Source organism: Xenopus laevis, chromosome 2L, assembly GCF_017654675.1.
Source record: "Xenopus laevis strain J_2021 chromosome 2L, Xenopus_laevis_v10.1, whole genome shotgun sequence".
NCBI lineage: Eukaryota > Metazoa > Chordata > Amphibia > Anura > Pipidae > Xenopus > Xenopus laevis.
In genome coordinates this window covers 177965212-177984493 of record NC_054373.1, presented here as the reverse complement: position 1 = coordinate 177984493, position 19282 = coordinate 177965212, and the positions used below count along the sequence as shown (strand labels likewise).

At 42.4% G+C, this 19282-nt stretch overlaps 1 protein-coding gene across 1 annotated transcript; it reads right to left on the bottom strand.

The window, feature by feature from the left end:
• Positions 1-264: 264 nt before the first annotated feature.
• clns1a.L (chloride channel, nucleotide-sensitive, 1A L homeolog) lies at positions 265-17945 on the bottom strand. The gene is given in 7 exon segments (NM_001091335.1): positions 265-398; positions 1414-1498; positions 2843-3016; positions 7687-7797; positions 8226-8339; positions 15702-15838; positions 17762-17945. Coding segments are annotated over 6 exon segments (723 nt in total). The 5' UTR covers positions 17881-17945; the 3' UTR covers positions 265-398; positions 1414-1430.
• Positions 17946-19282: the final 1337 nt, after the last annotated feature.

Here is a 19282-nt window from a genome sequence, read left to right as displayed (position 1 = left end):
AACACTCACAGGACTGTAGTTTTACAGACATGAAACTGCTAGTACTTAGGTTAACATAGGTTAAAACACATTACACATGTAGATACAAAAATCTAGATTTATTTTAAACAAAATAAGAACTGTTACAAATACCGCAGGGCCAAGTGCTTTAGTCAATGAATCCAGATGAAATTGCCCACAGTGAACATAAGCGCCCTTAAACGCAAACAAAATGGCCAGTAAATAAAGCTAAAGCGTTAGCACAACAACTTCAAGAAGCCTTAATTTTTTTTTTTTTAAATGGCCTTAGGGAAAAAGAACTAGGGCTGTTATTGGCAGATATCACACAGCCGAAGTCCAAGCATCTCTGAACTTGGAATCATCAGTAAGTTGGTCAGTCTTGGGTGTGGAAATGACACCTACAAACAAGAACACAGCGGATATCAGTAAAAACAAAAATAGCACAAACAGCACATCTATTGCTTTCATTTTATTTAAAGGAGAACTAAACCCTAAAAATTAATGTCTAAAAATGCCATATTTTATACACTGCACTTATTGCACCAGCCTAAAGTTTCAGCTTGTCAATAGTAGGGATGCACCGAATCCAGGATTCGGTTCGGGATAAGGCCTTTTACAGCAGGATTCGGCCGCATCCTTCTGCCCAGCCAATCCGAATCCTAATTTGCAAATTAGAGGTGTGGAGGGGAATCGTGATTTCTCGTAACAAAACAAGGAAGTAAAAAATGTTTTCCCCTTCCCACCCCTAATTTGCATATGCAAATTAGGATTCAGTTCAGTATGCGGCCGAATCTTCCACAAAGGATTCGGGGTTCGGCCAAATACAAAATAGTGGATTCGGTGCATCCCTAGTCAATAGCAGCAATGATCCAGGACTTCAAACTTGTCACAGGGGGTCACCATCTTGGAAAGTGTCTGTGACACTCACATGCTCAGTGGGCTCTGATTGGCTGTTGAGAAGCTAAGCTTAGGGCTCGTCACTAATTATCCAGCAGAAAATTAGCTTCCCCTGTAATATAAGCTGATGATACAGGTTTGCTGATTATTAAATTCTGATGCTAATTGCACTGGTTTCTGTGCTGCCATGTAGTAATTATCTGTATTAATTACTAATCAGCCTTATATTGTGACATTTCTATTCTATGTGTACTGTATATTGTGAGTGGGTCCCTAAGCTCAGTAAGTGCAGTAAGAAGATGGGGAGCTACTGGGGCATCTTTGGAGACACAGATCTTTACTGCTAAAGGGTTGTGGTTGCCTTGGGCTAGTGCAGAAGCACAATACATAATGTACAACATTTATAATTACTTCTTTAGTTAGGCTTTAGTTCTTTAGCAAATAGCATGGTTGATTTTCAGACTACATTCAAACTACATTCTAAGAAAGAAGTGAAGGGGATCAGACGGCACAAACCTTTCTGTAGTCATGGGTCAGTGGTCAACATCTGCATCTTCAAACTGGCCAGCCACTGTCGGAGCAGTTTCCACATCCATTCCATCTGAAGTACAAGGAAAGGCATGAGCAAACAGTTCTATATAGAAGCTCTATAGCAGGCACTTGTATTTCATCCCAGAACTTCTCCATCCGTTAACTTTCTACAGTGCACTTGTGACGATTACAAAACAAGCCTTTTCATTTTGAGTAGAATTATTAGTTATTAATCGTACAGGCATGGGATCCGTTATCTGGAAACCGGTTATCCAGAAAGCTCTGAAATAAGAAAAAGGCCGTCTCCCATACACTCCATTTTATCCAAATAATCTAAAATTTTAAAAATGATTTCCTTTTTCTCTGTAATAATAAAACAGTAACTTGTACTTGATCCCAACTAAGATATAATTAATCCTTATTGGAAGCAAAACCAGCCTATTGGGTTTATTTAATGTTTACATTAGGGATGCACCGAATCTAGGATTCGGTCTTTTTCAGCAGGATTCAGATTCGGTCGAATCCTTGTGCCTGGCCGAACCAAAACCGAATCCTTATTTGCATATGCAAATTAGGGTCTGGGAGGGAATCACGTGGCTTTTTGTCACAAAACAAGGAAGTAAAAACATTATTTCCACATTTTCCTTTCCCGCCTCTAATCTGCATATGCAAATTAGGATTCGGTTCGGTATTTGGCCAAATCTTTCACAAAGGATTCGGGGATTTGGCCAAATCCCAAAAAATGGATTTGGTGCATCCCTAGTTTACATGATTTTGTATAAGACTTAAAGATATACTGACAGAAATTAAACTCTTTTTTACATCTATCATGTAATCCAGAATGCTCGGGACATGGGGTTTTCCAGATAACGGATCTTTCCGTAATTTGGGTCTTCATGCCTTAAAGAGATACTGACACCTGAAATTAAACTTTTTTTTTTACATCTTTTATAATATTGGCTTTGCAAGCTACTTCTAACTTTGCTATAAAGTATTTGCATGATGCTTTTACATTACCTGTCTGATGCCCCATGTTCCTGTATGAGGGGGCTGCCATATTTGTGCAGCAGGAGTCCGTTAGCATTAGAAACTGTAACTGACAGGCTGAGATGGGACAGTCAGGTTGGCAAAATAGTCAGATTTAAAAACTTCAACTAACAATTACTTACAAAATCAAACCTCTCAGCAAAAAACGATCAACATGACCTATAGGTAACTTTTAATGTACATTCATATTAAAAAGTCGTTTCAGTCAGTATCATTTTAAGGTACGAAGATCCAAATTACAGAAAGATCCGTTATCCAGAAAACCCCAGCATTCTAGATAACAGGTCCCATACCTGTACTAACAAATTCTACTTGTTGCCCAGCACAATATCATTATCCTATGGACTGTATATTGTTAGTGCCTCACCTTCAGGTTCTAGGCCAGATCCCTCAGTCCGTACTCCAGCCATGGTGTGCTGATTGCCTATAGAGTTGCCCAACATGTTCTCTAACCTCTCCAGTGTGGCCTGGCCTTCTGTGGTTAGGCGAGACAAGCCTTCTTCATAAGTGTAAAACGTGGGAACATCGCCCTGTCCTTGCTCTAAAGAGAAAAGCATTTGTAGACTTTCATGTTTTCTGTTCCACTGACCAGGCTCTTTAGGCGCATTACCAATGAAAATCAAAACCTGAAGACCTTGGTATTTATGAAACATATACTTTCTAGCTTGGGGGGGAGAAAGAATAATAAGATCTTTAAAGGGATACTGTCAAGGGAAAAATATTTGTTTTTTTTAAACATCATTTAAAAAGGGGTTGTTCACCTTTGAGATAACTTTTAGTATGATGTAGAGAGTCATATACTGAGACAGTTTGCAATTGGTTTTCGTTTTTTATTGTTTGTGGATGTTGAGTTATTTAGCTTTTTATTCAGCAGCCCTTCAATCTGCATCTTAAGCAATCTGGTAACTAGGATCCAAATTCACCTAGCAACCATGCATTGATTTGAATAAGAGACTGGAATATGAATAGGAGAGGCCTGAATAGAAAGATCAGTAATAAAAAGTAACAATAACAATACATTTGTAGCCTTACAGAGCTTTTGCTTTTAAGAAGTGGTCAGTGACTCCCATTTGAAAGCTGGAAAGAGTCTGAAGAAAGAGGCAAATAACTATAAAACTAAAAAATAAATAATGAAAACTAGTTGAAAAGTTGCTTAGAATAATAAAGGTTACCTTAAAGGTGAACCTCTCCTTTAATAGTGCTGCTCCAGTAGAATTCTGCACTGCAATTCCTTTTTCAAAAGAGCAAACAGATTTTTTTTATATTTAATTTTGAAATCTGACATGGGGCTAGACATATTGTCAGTTTCCCGGGTACCCTCAGTCATGCGACTTGTGCTCTGATAAACTTCAGTCACTCTTTACTGCTGTACTGTAAGTTGGAATGATATCAACCCTCCCTTTCCCCCCAGCAGCCTAACAACAGAACAATGGGAAGGTAACTGGATAGCAGCTCCCTAAGGGTAAGGCCACACGAGGAGATTCGGGGAGATTTTGTCGCCTGGCGACTAAACGCCTCGTCTTTTGCGCGACTATCTCCCCGAACTGCCTCAGCGTTTTTCCCCATAGGTTACAGCGCAAAGTCGCCTGCGCTAATGGACACGCGGTGATGCGTTTTCAATAGTCGCCCAAAGTTGCCTCCTGAGGCCTTACCCTAACACAAGATAACAGCTGCCTGGTAGATCTAAGAACAACACTCAGTAGTAAAATCCAGGTCCCACTGAGACACATTCAGTTACATTGAGTAGGAGAAACCGCATCCTAAAGTGCTGGCTCTTTCTGAAATCACATGACCAGGCAAAATGACCTGAGATGCACCTACACACCAATATTACAACTAAAAAAATACACTTGCTGGTTCAGGAATTACATATTATATTGTAGAGAAAATTTGCAGTGTAAACAGTGTAATTTAGAAATAAAAACGACATCATAAAAATTATGACAGAATCCCTTTAACATAAAGAGAATATCCACCCGTAAAAACCCGTTTCATCTAATGTTTAGAATTATATTTTTTTCTTTCAACACTGCTATATACATTCAGTACAATTTTGAATGGATTTATTTGTATTTGTTAATGAAGTGTGTGGCTGTTTATAGTCTCTGCATTCTTGGTTCTAACAACAATATATCAGAAGCCAGCGGCACCCAGTTTATAACATGGACACATCACTGGCCCCTGTGTATGCGAATGATACGGAGAGTCAGAGGTTTAATATTCACAGGCAGACTGAACAGTCAATTTAACCCTGCTCTGTCATGGTGGGAATGTGCTCACATTAAGGGGCAGATTTATCAAGGGTCGGGTCGAATTGAAAATTCAATTTCCGAGTTTTTTTTATGGTCAAAACTGTCAAATTCGACTAGGGAGCTATTCAAGTTCAATTCGAGATTTTTTAAAAAAATTCAAATTCGATTTTCAAGATTTATTATACTCTGGCCTTTTAAGAACTGGAATTCCACTATTCGCCACCTAAAACCTGCCGAATTGCTGTTTAAGTCAAATTCAATTTGAATTACATTCAAGTTTTCAGGGTCATTTACATTCATCCGAGTTTAAAAAAAAAAAAAAAAATTCAATTGGTGCAATTTCAAATTTATGGCAGTTTAGGGGAGTTTTGAAAAACTCGCATGAATTAGAAAATTCGACCTTTGATAAATGTACTGACTGCAGGACAGTATCTAACCCATAGTACACTGTCCGGGGTAACAATCAGCATTTCTAAATCAAGTTTGGAAAAGCTGTTTCTGTAGCTAGACATTCTGACTTGTACAGACCCCCAACTCCCCCCCCGTACCATGTACCATATCAAAGTGAATAATTCTGGGACCTCAAGTGTCTCTGCATTTCACAGTTTCTATGCACCCCCTAACCATGGAAAGACCCTAAGTCCCAGAATCCATCACTTCAAGTCCTTCTTTGGCATGCCCCTTTGAAAAACACCTCTAACAGGCTTAAAGGGGAAGTGTAAAATAAAATAAGGCTAGGAATGCTGTATTTTGTATAATAAACATGACAAACATTTATGCTTTCAAAGTTGGCCACAGGGAGTCACCATCTTGCAAATTTGTTATACATCTTTGCGAGACCAAGACTGTGCACATGCTCAATGTGGTTTGGGCTGCTTAGGGATCATCATAAATCACAACAGCACAAGTCAAATAATATCTGCCAGAAGCCGATACAGCAAGACTGATTAATAATCAGAATATACAGACTGCACTGGGTCCACTGTTGTCATGTGTCTAATGTGGATTTTATAGTTTTTGTATTGTTTAATACAAACTTTCTCCAACTCTGCAGAACCAGTGGCTGCAGAAAAATAATCCTTCAAATAGAATCCCAGTTTATCTCCATGATCTTTGTCCCTGCAGCTGGAATTGGAAACAGTAAAGGAGATGTAAAGGCACTAAAAATAAAATCCAATACAAATCTCTACACAGTCGTCGACTGCTCTACAGGGAAACAAACAAAGCTGCTTGAGTTCTGCATGGCTGGGAAGTAACATGGGGGCTCCACCTGCTGTTCATAAGTATGATTGTTTCCCTGCTGAGCAGTTAGGGAATGTCTGACAATTCCTATCCTCAGCAGTAAATGAAGGGAGAATGTCACTGCATACAGGCAGGTTTCTTATAAAAACAGTAAACATTTTTTTAAATCAAGTATATCGGAGATAAGATTTATTTTTCATTAAAGAAAGTAAAAATGGGATTTTATTTTTTTTTTGCCTCTACATGCCCTTTAACTTTGAATCACAGTGAAACTGGCCATACACACGACCATTGGTCTTACGGAAGATCTTTCTTCCACACTACTAACCTCAAGAGCTGAATTGTCAGATATGCAGGTAAAACACATTATTTAGCTCAGACAATTCAGTGTTAAATGTTACGATGTTCAGGTGCCAGATAAAAATATTTCAGTCCTGCCAGATCAACGAGACTACCAATATCCAAGGCTTTTTCCCGATATCAGTCGCCTTGTCTCCCATCACACATGCACAGACTGTCGTACGAAAGACCTTTCGTATGATAAACATCGGTAAGTGTAAGGCCACCTTGAATATTTATTCACAAACTAAACACCAAAGGCACTACTGCTGCTGTTGAACCAGTTTAGGTTGTCTATCAGCTCATAAAGTGGCAACTTTTGGGGCCTTTGCAAGACTCTTTGTAAAACCGTAAATATTTATTCTGATCCTGTTAATGCTATACTTCCCAAGTTCAAGGTTACAAAATAAATAAGCAATAAAAGCAAGAAAATATAGTGACCTCTGTTGTTGAAGACAAACACTTGGGGGTATATTTATCAAAGTGTGAAGTTAGAGATCACCACAGTCCACTAGAGTGAAATTCCGCCAATCTCCATTCATTTCTATGGGATTTTGAAAAGCGTATTTATCAAAGGATGAACTTTCACTTTAACCCAATGATAAATACTTTTAAAAATCCCATAGAAATGAATGGAGAGTGGCGGAATTTCACTCTAGAGGACTGTGGCGATTGCTTACTTCACTCTTTGATAAATATGCCCCTATAGAGTCCTATTTATTTAAAGGGGTGGTTCACCTTTGAGTTAACATTCAGTATGTTACAGAATGGCTAATTCTATGCAACTTTTCAATTGGGCTTAATTTTTTCTTTTTTACAGTTTTTGAATGATTTGCCTTCTTCTGACTCTTTGCAGTTTTCATACAGGGGTCACTGACCCCATTTAAAAAAACAGATGCTCTGTAGAGCTAAAAACATATTGATATTGCTACATTTGATTACTCCTCTTGCTATACAGACTCTACTATTCATATTCCAGTCTCTTATTCAAATCAATCCATGGCTGCTACAGTAATTCAGACCCTAGCAACAAGATTACTGAAATTGCAAACTGGAGAGCTGCTGAATAAAAAGCTAAATAACAAAAAACATAAATAATAAAAAATTAAACACAATGGCAAATTGTCTCAGAATATCACTCTCTACATCATACTTAGAGTTCATTCTAAGGTGAACAACCCCTTTAACTACTGTATTTACCAATCCACAAATTGCCCGATATGTGTGTGTCCATAAAAAGGTAAATGTAGCACCTGCTTGTGCCCACTGATGTAATTAGTAGTAACTTTTGTGTTTATACGCTGCAACAATTAGGTGAAACAAGGAAATCATAAGGCGAAAGTGTGACAGTAATGTAATTCATAAAATAAAAACAAACCATGAGCTTCAACATCGTACTCGTCTCCTTCAAAGTCATCGTCAGAGTCTGCGTCTTCTGGGTCAGGATGGAGGGCCTGACAATCACACATTGCTGAAAACATCTCTCCTACTGAAAATAAAAATAGGCTGAAATATATAATCAGTTGTATAAACAATAAAAAGGAGCAACATAAAATAGAAACCTAACCAGACCTATAAATCAAGTATGATTACTGAGCGTAAACATTGTAACATAATATTGTTTGTATTGCATATGCCAAATCCCCCATGTGGGATTTCGGGAAAAATACCTCCTACACACATACAACATTGATAATTATTGGGACCCCACCTTTCTATAGAACACAGAAATTAATGCTTTAGTCCTCAGAGCAGCTCTTCATTCCCAAAGGAACAGGAAAAATGAGCTTGGGTGTATTAAGGGAGAGAGACCCTGGTAGCAGATACACCTCCCATTGGTACTAGTATCTCCTGCAGTGGTGTGCAACCTGTAGAATAATACCACTAGTTACATGTAGTAACCATAAAACAACTTACAATCTGATTTCTCTGCAGGAACAAAACGTATTTCTGTAATCGGTTCTTCGTCGTCATCATCTTCACTCTCTTCTTCCTCCTGATCGGCCATAGGAGCTTCCTTGTCTTCTTTGTCTAAAGGCAAAATAAAATAATTTTTTGCATCACGTATGAAATCACTGTGCTGTTCTATTTCCTATTACAAACATTTCATTTTTAAATGGGTTACTTTAAAGGGATACTGTCATGGGAAAAAATAGATTTTTGTACTTACCGTTAAATCCTTTTCTCTTGTCCTACATTGGGGGACACAGGCACCATGGGGATGAAGATCCTGTTGCTTGGAGAAAGGACACTAAAAGGTTAAAGTGGCTCCTCCTCCTCCTGCTCTGGGCTTCATCCCCGCCTACCTCCTCAATCCTCAGTTTTCTGACCGAAGAAGAGATGACGAGCCCTACCAATTGCCCATGTGAAGAGAAGGAGCACCTCCCCAATGCAAGCCAAGCACGGTATGAAACACCTGCTGTTTGAAATTGTTGGTATTTGAACAACAAAAATTATATAAGATATTACCTGATCAATATTAACATGAACGAATACAGGGAGGGAAGGCCTGTGTCCCCCAATGTAGGACAAGAGAAAAGGATTTAACGGTAAGTACAAAAATCTATTTTTCTCTTGCCTAGATTGGGGGACACAGGCACCATGGGGACGTCCCAAAGCTACCCATGAGGGCGGGACTTTTCACCCCTAGTGTTCAGGGAATAACCCCCTGCAACACTTTCCTGCCGAAGCTCGCTTCGGCTGAGGCGAATCTATGCACCTTGTAGAATTTGGAAAAGGTGTGTGTGGATGACCACACTGCAGCCTTAAAAACCTGTTCTGCAGAAGCCTGGAGACGAACCACCCAAGAAGTGCTGAGTGAATGAAGTAGAATGAGCTGAACCCAGAAGGGTGTGGCCTTACCTCGTACCTCATAGGCCTTCAAAGATTGTTGACCTAATCCATCTTGCATTGGTGGCCTTAGATGCCTTAAGGCTTTTCCGTGGTCCTTCTGGTAAGACAAAGAGGTTGTCTAGCTTCCTTCTACTCTTGGTAGCCCTGGTGTATGTTCTGAGAGAACGAACCACATCTACGTATGTAACTGTTCCAAATTTGTCTTTTGTTCAGGACAAAATGAAAGAACCACCAGGTCCTGGTTAAGATGGAACTCCTTAGGAAGAAATCCAAGGTAGGTCTCAACACCGCCTTGTCCTTTTAAAAAATCAAAAATGGTGGACGACAGGATAGAGCTGCTAGTTCTGAAACTAGTCTAGTCGAAGTGATGGCTAATAGAAAAACTACCTGAAGAGTCAGCAGAGGTAATGGAATTGAGCCAATGGCTCGAGCGGTTGCTCCTGCAATACAGAAGGTTCCATATTGAGATCCCAGGGAGGGATTGTATGACGGTATGGAGGTATCATCCTCAATGCTCCCTGTAGGAAGGTCTTGATGTTGGGCAGCATTGCAAGCTGCTGCTGCTGAAAAAGGATAGATAAGGCTGATACCTGAACATTCAGTGAGCTGAGTGCCAGCCCTTATTTCTAAACCCTCCTGAAGGAATAACAATAGGCTACTTTCGTCCCAGGACTGTGGGTCTTTGGCTTTAGATTTACACCAGGATATGAATGTCCTCCATACCCTGTGGTAGATGCGTGCGAAGACGGGCTTTCTGCCCTTAGTAAGGTCGGTATGGCCTTTTTTGGAACTCCTGATCTGGCTAGGATTATGGCTTCAAGTGTCATGCCCGTTAAATCCAGCCATGGTGAACTCGGTGGAGGATCAAGTCCCTGAGATGACAGATCCATTCTGTCTGGAAGGTGGAATGGTGCGTCCACTGATGAACTTATGAGCTCTTCGAACCAAGTGTGGTGTGGCCAGTAGGGTGCCACTACAACTGTTTCTACCCTTCTTGATTACCCTTGGCAGAAGTGCCAGTGGTGGGAAGACATGCTAGGTGAAACTGCCACGGAACCACCAGTGTGTCCAATGCTAGGGCCAGAGGGTCATTGCTTCTTGTGAAGAACCTCGTAAGCTTGTTGTTGTACCTGGATGCCATTAAGTCTACTTCCGGAGTGCCCCACCTTGCCAGAATCAGTTGAAAAAAACCTCTGGTTGTAGGCCTCCACTCTCCCTGATCTAAGGTCTCTCGGCTGAGAAAATCTGCTATCCAGTTGTCCACTCCAGGGATATGAACTGGCGAGATAGCTGTCCGTACCGTGTTTTACACCCACAGAAGAATTTGCTGTGCCTCTGCGAGGGCAGCTTGACTCCTTGTGCCTCCTTGGTGGTTGATGTAAGCCAACGCTGTCACATTGCCCGACTGTATTCGTACAGTAGAGCTTAAAGTCTGCTTGACCATTGGAGCAATGACAGGTAGATTGCTCTTAATTCCAGGATGTTGATGGGGAGTAGTTCTTTCTGTGACCAACGTCCCTGTACGGTTAGGTCTCCCAATACTTCTCCCAACCTTGTAGACTGGCAACTGTTGTGATGACTGTCCACTGGTGATTGGGAAGGTTTTCCTGACGAAGTGTTGTTGGTCAAAGCCACCAAGTGATAGAGGTTCAAACTAGTTCTGATAGGGAATCCTGCAGTTTAGGTTCACTCAGTTCCTCCTCTGGTGTTGGAGTAAGGCTCTGGTGTGGAGCTGCGCATATGGAATCGCAGGATGACACTATAGTTCCTAGCACTCTCATGGCAACCTTAAAGGTACCTGATCCATTTTCTGCAGAGATGACAGGAGCCCCTGCATTGAGGTGATCTTAGATTGGGGAAGGAAGGCTCTTCCCAATGAAGAATTTAGATCAAGCCCTAAATATTCTGTACTCTGAGAAGGTATGAATCGACATTTTTGGAAGTTTATCTGCCAACCTAACAGCATTAGTGTCTGGAGATGAGTTGTGGCCAGTGCCATGGAACGGGCCTTTACCAGTTGGTCGTCCAGGTATGGTATGACACTCACTCCCTGCAGTCGCAGGTCCTCTAGAGCCGCAGCCATGACCTTTGTGAATAGCCTTTGCGTGGAGGATAGTCTGAAGTAGAGTGCCAGGGATTGCCATGTTCTCCTGCCACTGAAAAGTGAAGGACCCAGTGGTGGTTGGGATGTATGGGGACATGGAGGTATGCATCTTTGATGTCGATCACCGCCCTGAAATCCTCTATGTCCAGGGACATTAGGACTGACTGGATGGATTCCATTTTGAAGTGGTGCTTCTTTACATGTCGTTAAGTGCCTTAGGTCTAGCACCAGGTGAAAAGATCCATACTTTTTGGGTACTATAAAACAGGTTTAAGTAGAAACCGAAGCCCCTTTTACCTTTGAGGGACCGCCATTACTACCACGGAGGCAGTCAGGCGTGTGGAACCCCTTGGCACTCTGAGTGCCTGGTTTCTGTGGTAGGGAGCCTTGAGATGGAAAATCACCTCGGAGGTAGCTGAGCGAATTCTATGAGATAGAAATGATCTGTAGGACCCAGGGTTCTAGTACTCTATGCCGTCACACCTCCCGAAAGTGACTTAAGCGTCCGCCAAAGGTTTAGCTTTCAGGGGTGGGCACCTCCTCATGCGGAGGCTGTTTTGTCCTGTGCGGGCTTAGGTGCTGCTGCTGCTTCCTGACCAAGAAGTGCTCTGCTTGACTGGAATCTGGGGCGGGTCGGAGCTTGTTGCTTTTCATGTTGGGACCTCTGGCTCTGTAGCTTGAGAATTTACCTTCTCTGTTCAGCACCAAAAAGTTAAAAAGTTTTGATTTTTTTTTTTTTCTCCGAGAATGGGAGACCAAGCAGAGACCACTTCAAGGTAAGATCTGTTGACCAGTTTTTTTTAGCCAAAGGAAACGTCTGGCTGCAATGGATTATGCCGAAGCCCTTGTCACGAGCTTAGCCGCGTCCAGGACTGCTACGCAATTTATATATATATATTTGGTGTAAGCTATCGGAGCTAGAAAGAGGTCTGTGGAGGGGTCTTCTGAGCCATGAGTTGGGCCACCTGTTCCAGCCCAAACTTCCATTGACCTGGATACCCATGGGGTGGCAATAATAGGTCGGAGAGTTCTGCCTGCTGCTGTAAAAATCGACTTGCAGAAACCCTCAAGACGTTTGTCGATAGGATCATTAAAGGAAGCCGCATCGACTACTGGAATGGTGGTGGTCTTTGACAATTTAGAGACCGGTGAGTCCACTGCTGGCGGTGAAGACCAAGGTCTGTAAAGTAAAAGGATAAGTTTGAGTAAAGCGATGGAAAATTGGACTCTAAGGTCTGGCGTTTTCCATTGTGCTTTAACAATGTCACCCAGCTGTTCATAGGCTGGAAAGACACAAGAAGACTTCTTTTTGTCTCTAGAAAATGTTATTGGTTCGCTCTGCTAAAGGTGGGTGTGCCTGAATCAGGCTCTCGACCTCTCATGGTGATCTAGGGTATCCTGATCCTATTCATCTGCGGATAGGATCTGTCCCTCTTCCCAATGCTCTTCCTGTTCATCAGGCAAAACAGGTGGGAAAGGGGAGGTCGCTTTGTGCCGACTGCTGAGTGACCGCCTGTAAGGCTCTGTAGATAGATGCTGTAGGACCTTATCTAGAGTCTCTGGAATTCTGGCTAGGTTTTGTAGACCCGCTAGAGATAGAGCGCCACCAATTCAGAATCCAAGCTCGTTTGATTAGCCGTAGCTGTCGCAGAGCTGGCTGGTAGGCTGTGTGGGATTGTAATTGTGCAGTGACTGCTGCAGTCTTACAGGCTTCACATATTGGCTCAGCCAAAACACTAGCAAATTTAGGTCAGGCAAGTAGCCCATGCCAAAATACATGGTGGTACATGCAGTTGCCTGCTTGGAAAGGGACTGGTCATCTGTCCTGCCCGTCATGGGCTATACTATGTAGTGCCACCCAGTAAGTAAAGATATTGGGGAATATTAGGAGAGTCCAGAGCAGTGAATCACTTCTCCCTTAGAGTGCGATCTGTGGAGACAGAGGGAAGTAGTGAAAAAACCCACAGTAGGTCCCATAGAGAGAGGGAAGTGTTAATCCCTAGAGAAAGAGTAAGGGAAGCTTAACTACCTATTCACCAAGGTAGGAAGAAATGGTGCCTTGTTCTTCTCTGTGAGAGACAGTGAGGCTGGAAACGCTCAGTACTGGAGAGAGATGCGGATCCAAAATGGCTGCCAGAGAGGTTTCCCGGGCTTTGTATAGTACCTTAGTAAGATGGCGCCCGTGAGGCGCGTGTGCCGTGACTCGTGCACAATGAAATAGACGCAGCAGCCAGATGGTGGCGCGAAAGGTCGCTGGAAATGGCACTGAGTTACCAATGCGGGGACTACTTTTAGTGCTGTTGTCCCATTATGATCTACATCTATAAAAGCATGTTAGCATTCTGTTCCATAGAAAATATTACTTAATATTGATTCATGAGAAAATGTATATTGTAACCTTAACATAAATATCAAATAAAAAGCATGAAACAGAAGGGTGATTTAGACAAACTGTGTGTTGACAGTGTCTTGAGATCTACTGATGACCAGCTAAAGGTCTACTGGTAGATCCCAATCTACCTTTTGGACATCCCTGGCCTAGGGAAATCTGTGTCAGAGAAAAGCAGTGAAAGTCAAACTAAATGCCTAGGGAAATCTTTGTCAGAGAATAGCAGTGAAAGTGAAACTAAATCTCTTTCTGCAGAGCTGACAGGCAGCATGTAATGGGGGGAGGGAGGAGGGAATTGACTTACCTCCTTGTGCCAGCCAGGAATGCTCAATAAAAGACATACCCTCCGTCGTGGCTACTGTGCAGCCTCCGGAGAGCGGAACCAGTCCCCAGGGTAGTGTGGGGGGAGCTCCCAGCCTGCAGCCTCCGTAGAGCGGGAAGGCTATAGAGCATCTTCAGATCAGAAGTCCTTGGCTGGAGGGGTTCTGGAAGAGAAACACTGACCCCTAGTAGTGGCATGATACTGAATAAATCTGTACCATTGCTCCCAGCCACGAAGTGTCCATCCTCCTTCTGAGGACACTAAAAGAAAACTGAGGATTGAGGAGGTAGGCGGGGATGAAGCCCAGAGCAGGAGGAGGAGGAGCCACTTTAACCTTTTAGTGTCCTTTCTCCAAGCAACAGGATCTTCATCCCCATGGTGCCTGTGTCCCCCAATCTAGGCAAGAGAAACATGTTTTTTTTCAAAACACATCAGTTAATAGTGCTGCTCCAGCAGAATTCTGCACTGAAATCCTTTTTTCAAAAGAGCAAACATATTTTTTTATATTCAATTTTGAAATCGGACATGGGGCTAGACATATTGTAAGTTTCCCAGCTGCTCCCAGTCATGTGACTTGTGCTCTGATAACCTTCAGTTACTCTTTACTGCAAGTTGGAGTGATATCACCTCCCCCCCCAGCAGCCGAACAATGGGAAGGTAACCAGATAGCAGCTCCCTAACACAAGATAACAACTGCCTGGTAGATCTAAGAACAACACTCAATAGTAACAGCCAAGTCCCACTGAGACTCCTTCAGTTACATGAAGTAGGAGAGATAACAGCCTGCCAGAAAGTAGTTCCATCCTAAAGTGCAGGCACAAGTCATATGACTGGGGGCAACTGGGAAACGGACAATATGTCTAGCCCCATGTCGGATTTCAAAATTGAATATAAAAAAAATCTGTTCTGCTCTTTTGAGAATTGGATTTCAGTGCAGAAGTCTGCTGGAGCAGCACTATTAACTGATGTGTTTTGAAAAAAACATGTTTTCCCATGATAGTATCCCTTTAAAGGGGAACTATTGCAAAAGTGAAAATTGAATATAAGCTTCCTCTTACTGAAGCAAGAAAATTTCTAAATACAATGAATTAAAAATTCTGCATTGTTTCTGAAATAATCATTAAATAATAATTTAATAGAGTCTCTAATACATCTTCTAGGCAAAAGAAGCCCCCCCTATAAGATATATTGGATCATTCATCTGACACCCAACTCCTGAATGAAGAGAGAATGAAGAGAAACAGATGCAGAGAGAAGGATAGTGAAGATAAACCAGATTATTTCCTAAACAGTATAGGATATTTAATTGATTGTATTTAGAAAGTTTCTTATTTCTGTATACCGAAGATTATATCAAATTTTCATTTTCTCGATAGTTGCCCTTTCAAGATGTTTTTTTAATTATTTGTAAGTTTTGTTCTGCAGCTCTCCGATTGGGATGCATAATGTTTCATTGCAGGATACTGTATTGTTTTTTGGGTTTTTTTTTGCAAACTGTTGGCAAAATAAAGGTGGTGTGCAGGATGTCACAACACAAGTCCCTTCATATGAGATGAACTACAACTAACAAAATTCTGCTGTCAGGGTAGCTTTGGCAGCTATACTTCAAGCACTTCGAGGGACAAAAAGTGTGCACAATATATAATAAATATATAGGATTCCACATGTAACCCAGAGCCCATTGGCACAGCTGTCCGAATACAAAAGACAAAAACCTGCCCAGACCTCCGAGCTTGGAGTTGACCATGACGTAGAGATGCTCCTCAGGATAAGCGGCCGTGTCCCTGGAGATTGCATGGAGACTGATTGATGGATACTCTAATGAGAAACCAAGCCCGGAACTGTTCAGCCACGACAGGCGGCTAGAAGATAAACAGAAAATCTCACTACATCTTAAAGGAGATGGCAAGCTATTTTTTCCATAATTTGGCCACTCGACTGTCTGCCCAGCCCCTTCTGATTCCCTTCCTTTTTATACACAATAGGTTTAGTATTAAAAGGATCATTAAACCTTTAAAATAAGTGAATGTAAAACTGATGAGGGGGCTTTTTTAAGCACTTTTTAAATGTACATTCATTATTTATAAAGGCAGCTGTTAGAATTGATACAATACTTCTTACAGGGCCAGAACTAGGGGTAGGCAGAGAAGGCACGTGCCTAGGGCGCAAAGCTGGAGGGGCGCCAGGCACGCACCTGCTCTGCCTCTATCCCCCTAGTCCGGTCCCTGTTCTGGCCGGCGTTTGCGCGAAAAACCGGAAGTGCGCATGCGCACTCGGATTTTTTTCGCACATGCGCACTCGTTATTTTCTTTGCGCATGCGCACTCGGGTATTGGGCGTTTTACCGGGCCAGGCTGCCTGGGGCGCCTGCCCGGGTTGGCCGGGCACTGACTTCATACATTTGTTATTTTTGTCCCTGCTGAGCAGAATCCCTGAAAAAATGTATTGAAAAAAGTCTTATATCTAGTGAACAACCGAAAACCAACTGAACTGAAAAAAAGTGAAGTGTTTGTAAGGTAAACAACCCCTTTAAAGTTGAATGTTCGTGTCTCTGGTGTTTGAGTCTGACAGCTCAATAATTCAGGTGCAGATTCTAAACAAATTTGCAACATTGAGTTGATCCATTTCTCAGCAGCATCTCTGGAGTATTAGCAACTATTGCATCAATTCTAACAGCTGCCTTTAAAGGAGAATTCAACACCTTATTAAAAACACTTTTAAGGGGATTTTTTTCTTATTTTTAAACCATGGTTTGCTTGGCCTTTAGTAGTTTTTCAATTTTATAAACCACCTGTTCCAACTCCCTCTTGCCCGTGATTTTTACTGCAGGCAGAAGCACTCCCCATCTCCCTCTTGGCTCCTGCTGGCACAGGTAAACAGATGATTGGGGCAATAAAATGGATTTTTGGCTCCTGCTGGCACAGGTACAAATTAGGGGCAATATGATGGATTTTTGGCTCCTGCTGGCACAGGTACAAATTAGGATCAATATAATGGATTTTTGGCTACTGCTGGCACAGGTACAAATTAGGGTTAATATAATGGATTTTTGGCTGCTGCTGGAACAGGTACAAATTAGGGGCAATCTGATGGATTTTTGGCTGCTGCTGGAACAGGTACAAATTAGGGGCAATCTGATGGATTTTTGGCTGCTGCTGACACAGGTACAAATTAGGGGCAATATGATGACTTTTTTGGCTGCCATTGGCATAGGAAAGATTGGGGGTAACAATATGATGGATGTTTTGATTTATGCCGACACAAGTACAGATTGGGGCAATATGAATGGTAAGGTGGGGACTGGTAATGCAGGAGTGGATGGGAGACACTGATTGAAGCCCTTAGCTAGATGCCACAATAACTTGGCCCGGCCCCGATATATATCGTCCGTACGATTACATGGCGCCCTATGCCCAGTCAGTTACACAGGTAACAAATAGGCTTCACGTTCTGATGGAGTAGAAGTCGCTATACGAAATACCTAACAGTCACTATTATCAACATTAGGCAAAGCTGCACTAGGACAGCAACCCCCTAACAACCAATCAGTGATAAGCTCTTCTCAGCCGCGGGCAGAGCATGAGAGCAGAAATGTGATTGGTTGCCGTGGGTATCTGTCTAGTGCCCGTCTTTGTAAATGAACCCGCACTTTGTTCCCGTGTAACTACCGCTGTGGCCGTGGGGAGTCACACGAGTTTCAAGCAAAAACAATATTTATATTTTTAACCACTACGGCTCCCTCTTACTGCACCCTAGCGATGTTACACAGATATCTGACAGATTTACCTTTCCGCAATATACAGGGTTCCAGCGCCGAGCCCCCTGCCGCCAACCACAGCCTCAGTCCCGGGCTGTAGCCGTCGGACTCCTTCAGCGGGAGGCGGGAAGCTGCTGAGGAGATTCATGGACGCGAGAGTGTGCAGTACCTGACCACGTGGTACAACTCCACTCCAATAGGCCAATCACCAATAAGCGGCCCGCGCTGGGACCTGGATCTCTTTCCTACGCACCGAGTCAGTCAACTCAAATACAGGAAGTGACGTCCCCCCTGATTGGGCGGGCAAATAAGTCTGTCAGTAATGATGGAAGTCATTCCTGCACCTCAAAGAACTACTTATAAATAATAATAATAATAAGCCAGTGCTGTTGGTAACACAAATGTATGATTGATTGCCATGGACCTGAAAAGGGAGTAGTGTTTCGTGTCAGGTTTATAAATACCTGTCAGTCAGTGTTGTACCTCACACAGTGATGTTCCTGTGGTGAAACCATTGATGTAGTTGTTAGCACACGGTTAAAGGGATCCTGTCATCGGAAAACATGTTTTTTTCAAAACACATCAGTTAATAGTGCTACTCCAGCAGAATTCTGCACTGAAACCCAATTCTCAAAAGAGCGAACTGATTTTTTCCTATTCAATTTTGAAATCTGACATTTAGTTTCCCAGCTGCCCCTGGTCATGTGACTTGTGCCTGCAATTTAGGAGAGAAATGCTTTCTGTCAGGCTGCTGTTTTTCCTTCTCAATGTAACTGAATGTGTCTCAGTGGGACATGGGTTTTTTACTATTGAGTGCTGTTCTTAGATCTTCCAGGCAGCTGTTATCTTGTGTTAGGGAGCTGCTATCTGGTTACCTTCCCATTGTTCTGTTGTAAGGCTGTTGGGGGGGGTGATATCACTCCAACTTGCAGTTCAGCGGTAAAGAATGACTGAAGTTTAGCAGAGCACAAGTCACATGACTGGGGGCAGCTGGGAAACTGACATTATTTGTTACGAATTCAAATGGGCAGCACTCCTATTAATCAAAGTGCTGCCCATTTGAATTCCTGACAAGTATTGTATACGTGTGTAAGGACACGTGGGAAAAGTGCAGCCGTGAACAAAGTTGCAGATAAGTGAGTGCGACCTGAATTGACTACAATTGGGAAACTGACAATATGTCTAGCCCCATGTCAGATTTCAAAATTGAAAAGAAAAAAATCTGTTTGCTCTTTTGAAAAATGGATTTCAGTGCAGAATTCTGCTGGAGCAGCACTATCCTACCTACATCAGGGGGGCACAGGGGGGTACAGTTGTATTGGGCCTAAAGGGGCGCCTGGCTGTGCTGCACTTTTCGAATTAGAGTGTTGACAGTGTTGAAGTGAAGCATTGAATGTAGACCCGAAGCCACAAACAAACCCGAAGCAGTGAAAAAACCCGAAGCTGAAGTCCTGAAACCGCAAAAAGACCCAAAGCCACGAAAGGAGCCGATGGAAACCGTAGAAGCTGCCATCAGCGAGGACAAGGAAGAAGAAACAAAGGTAATCCAC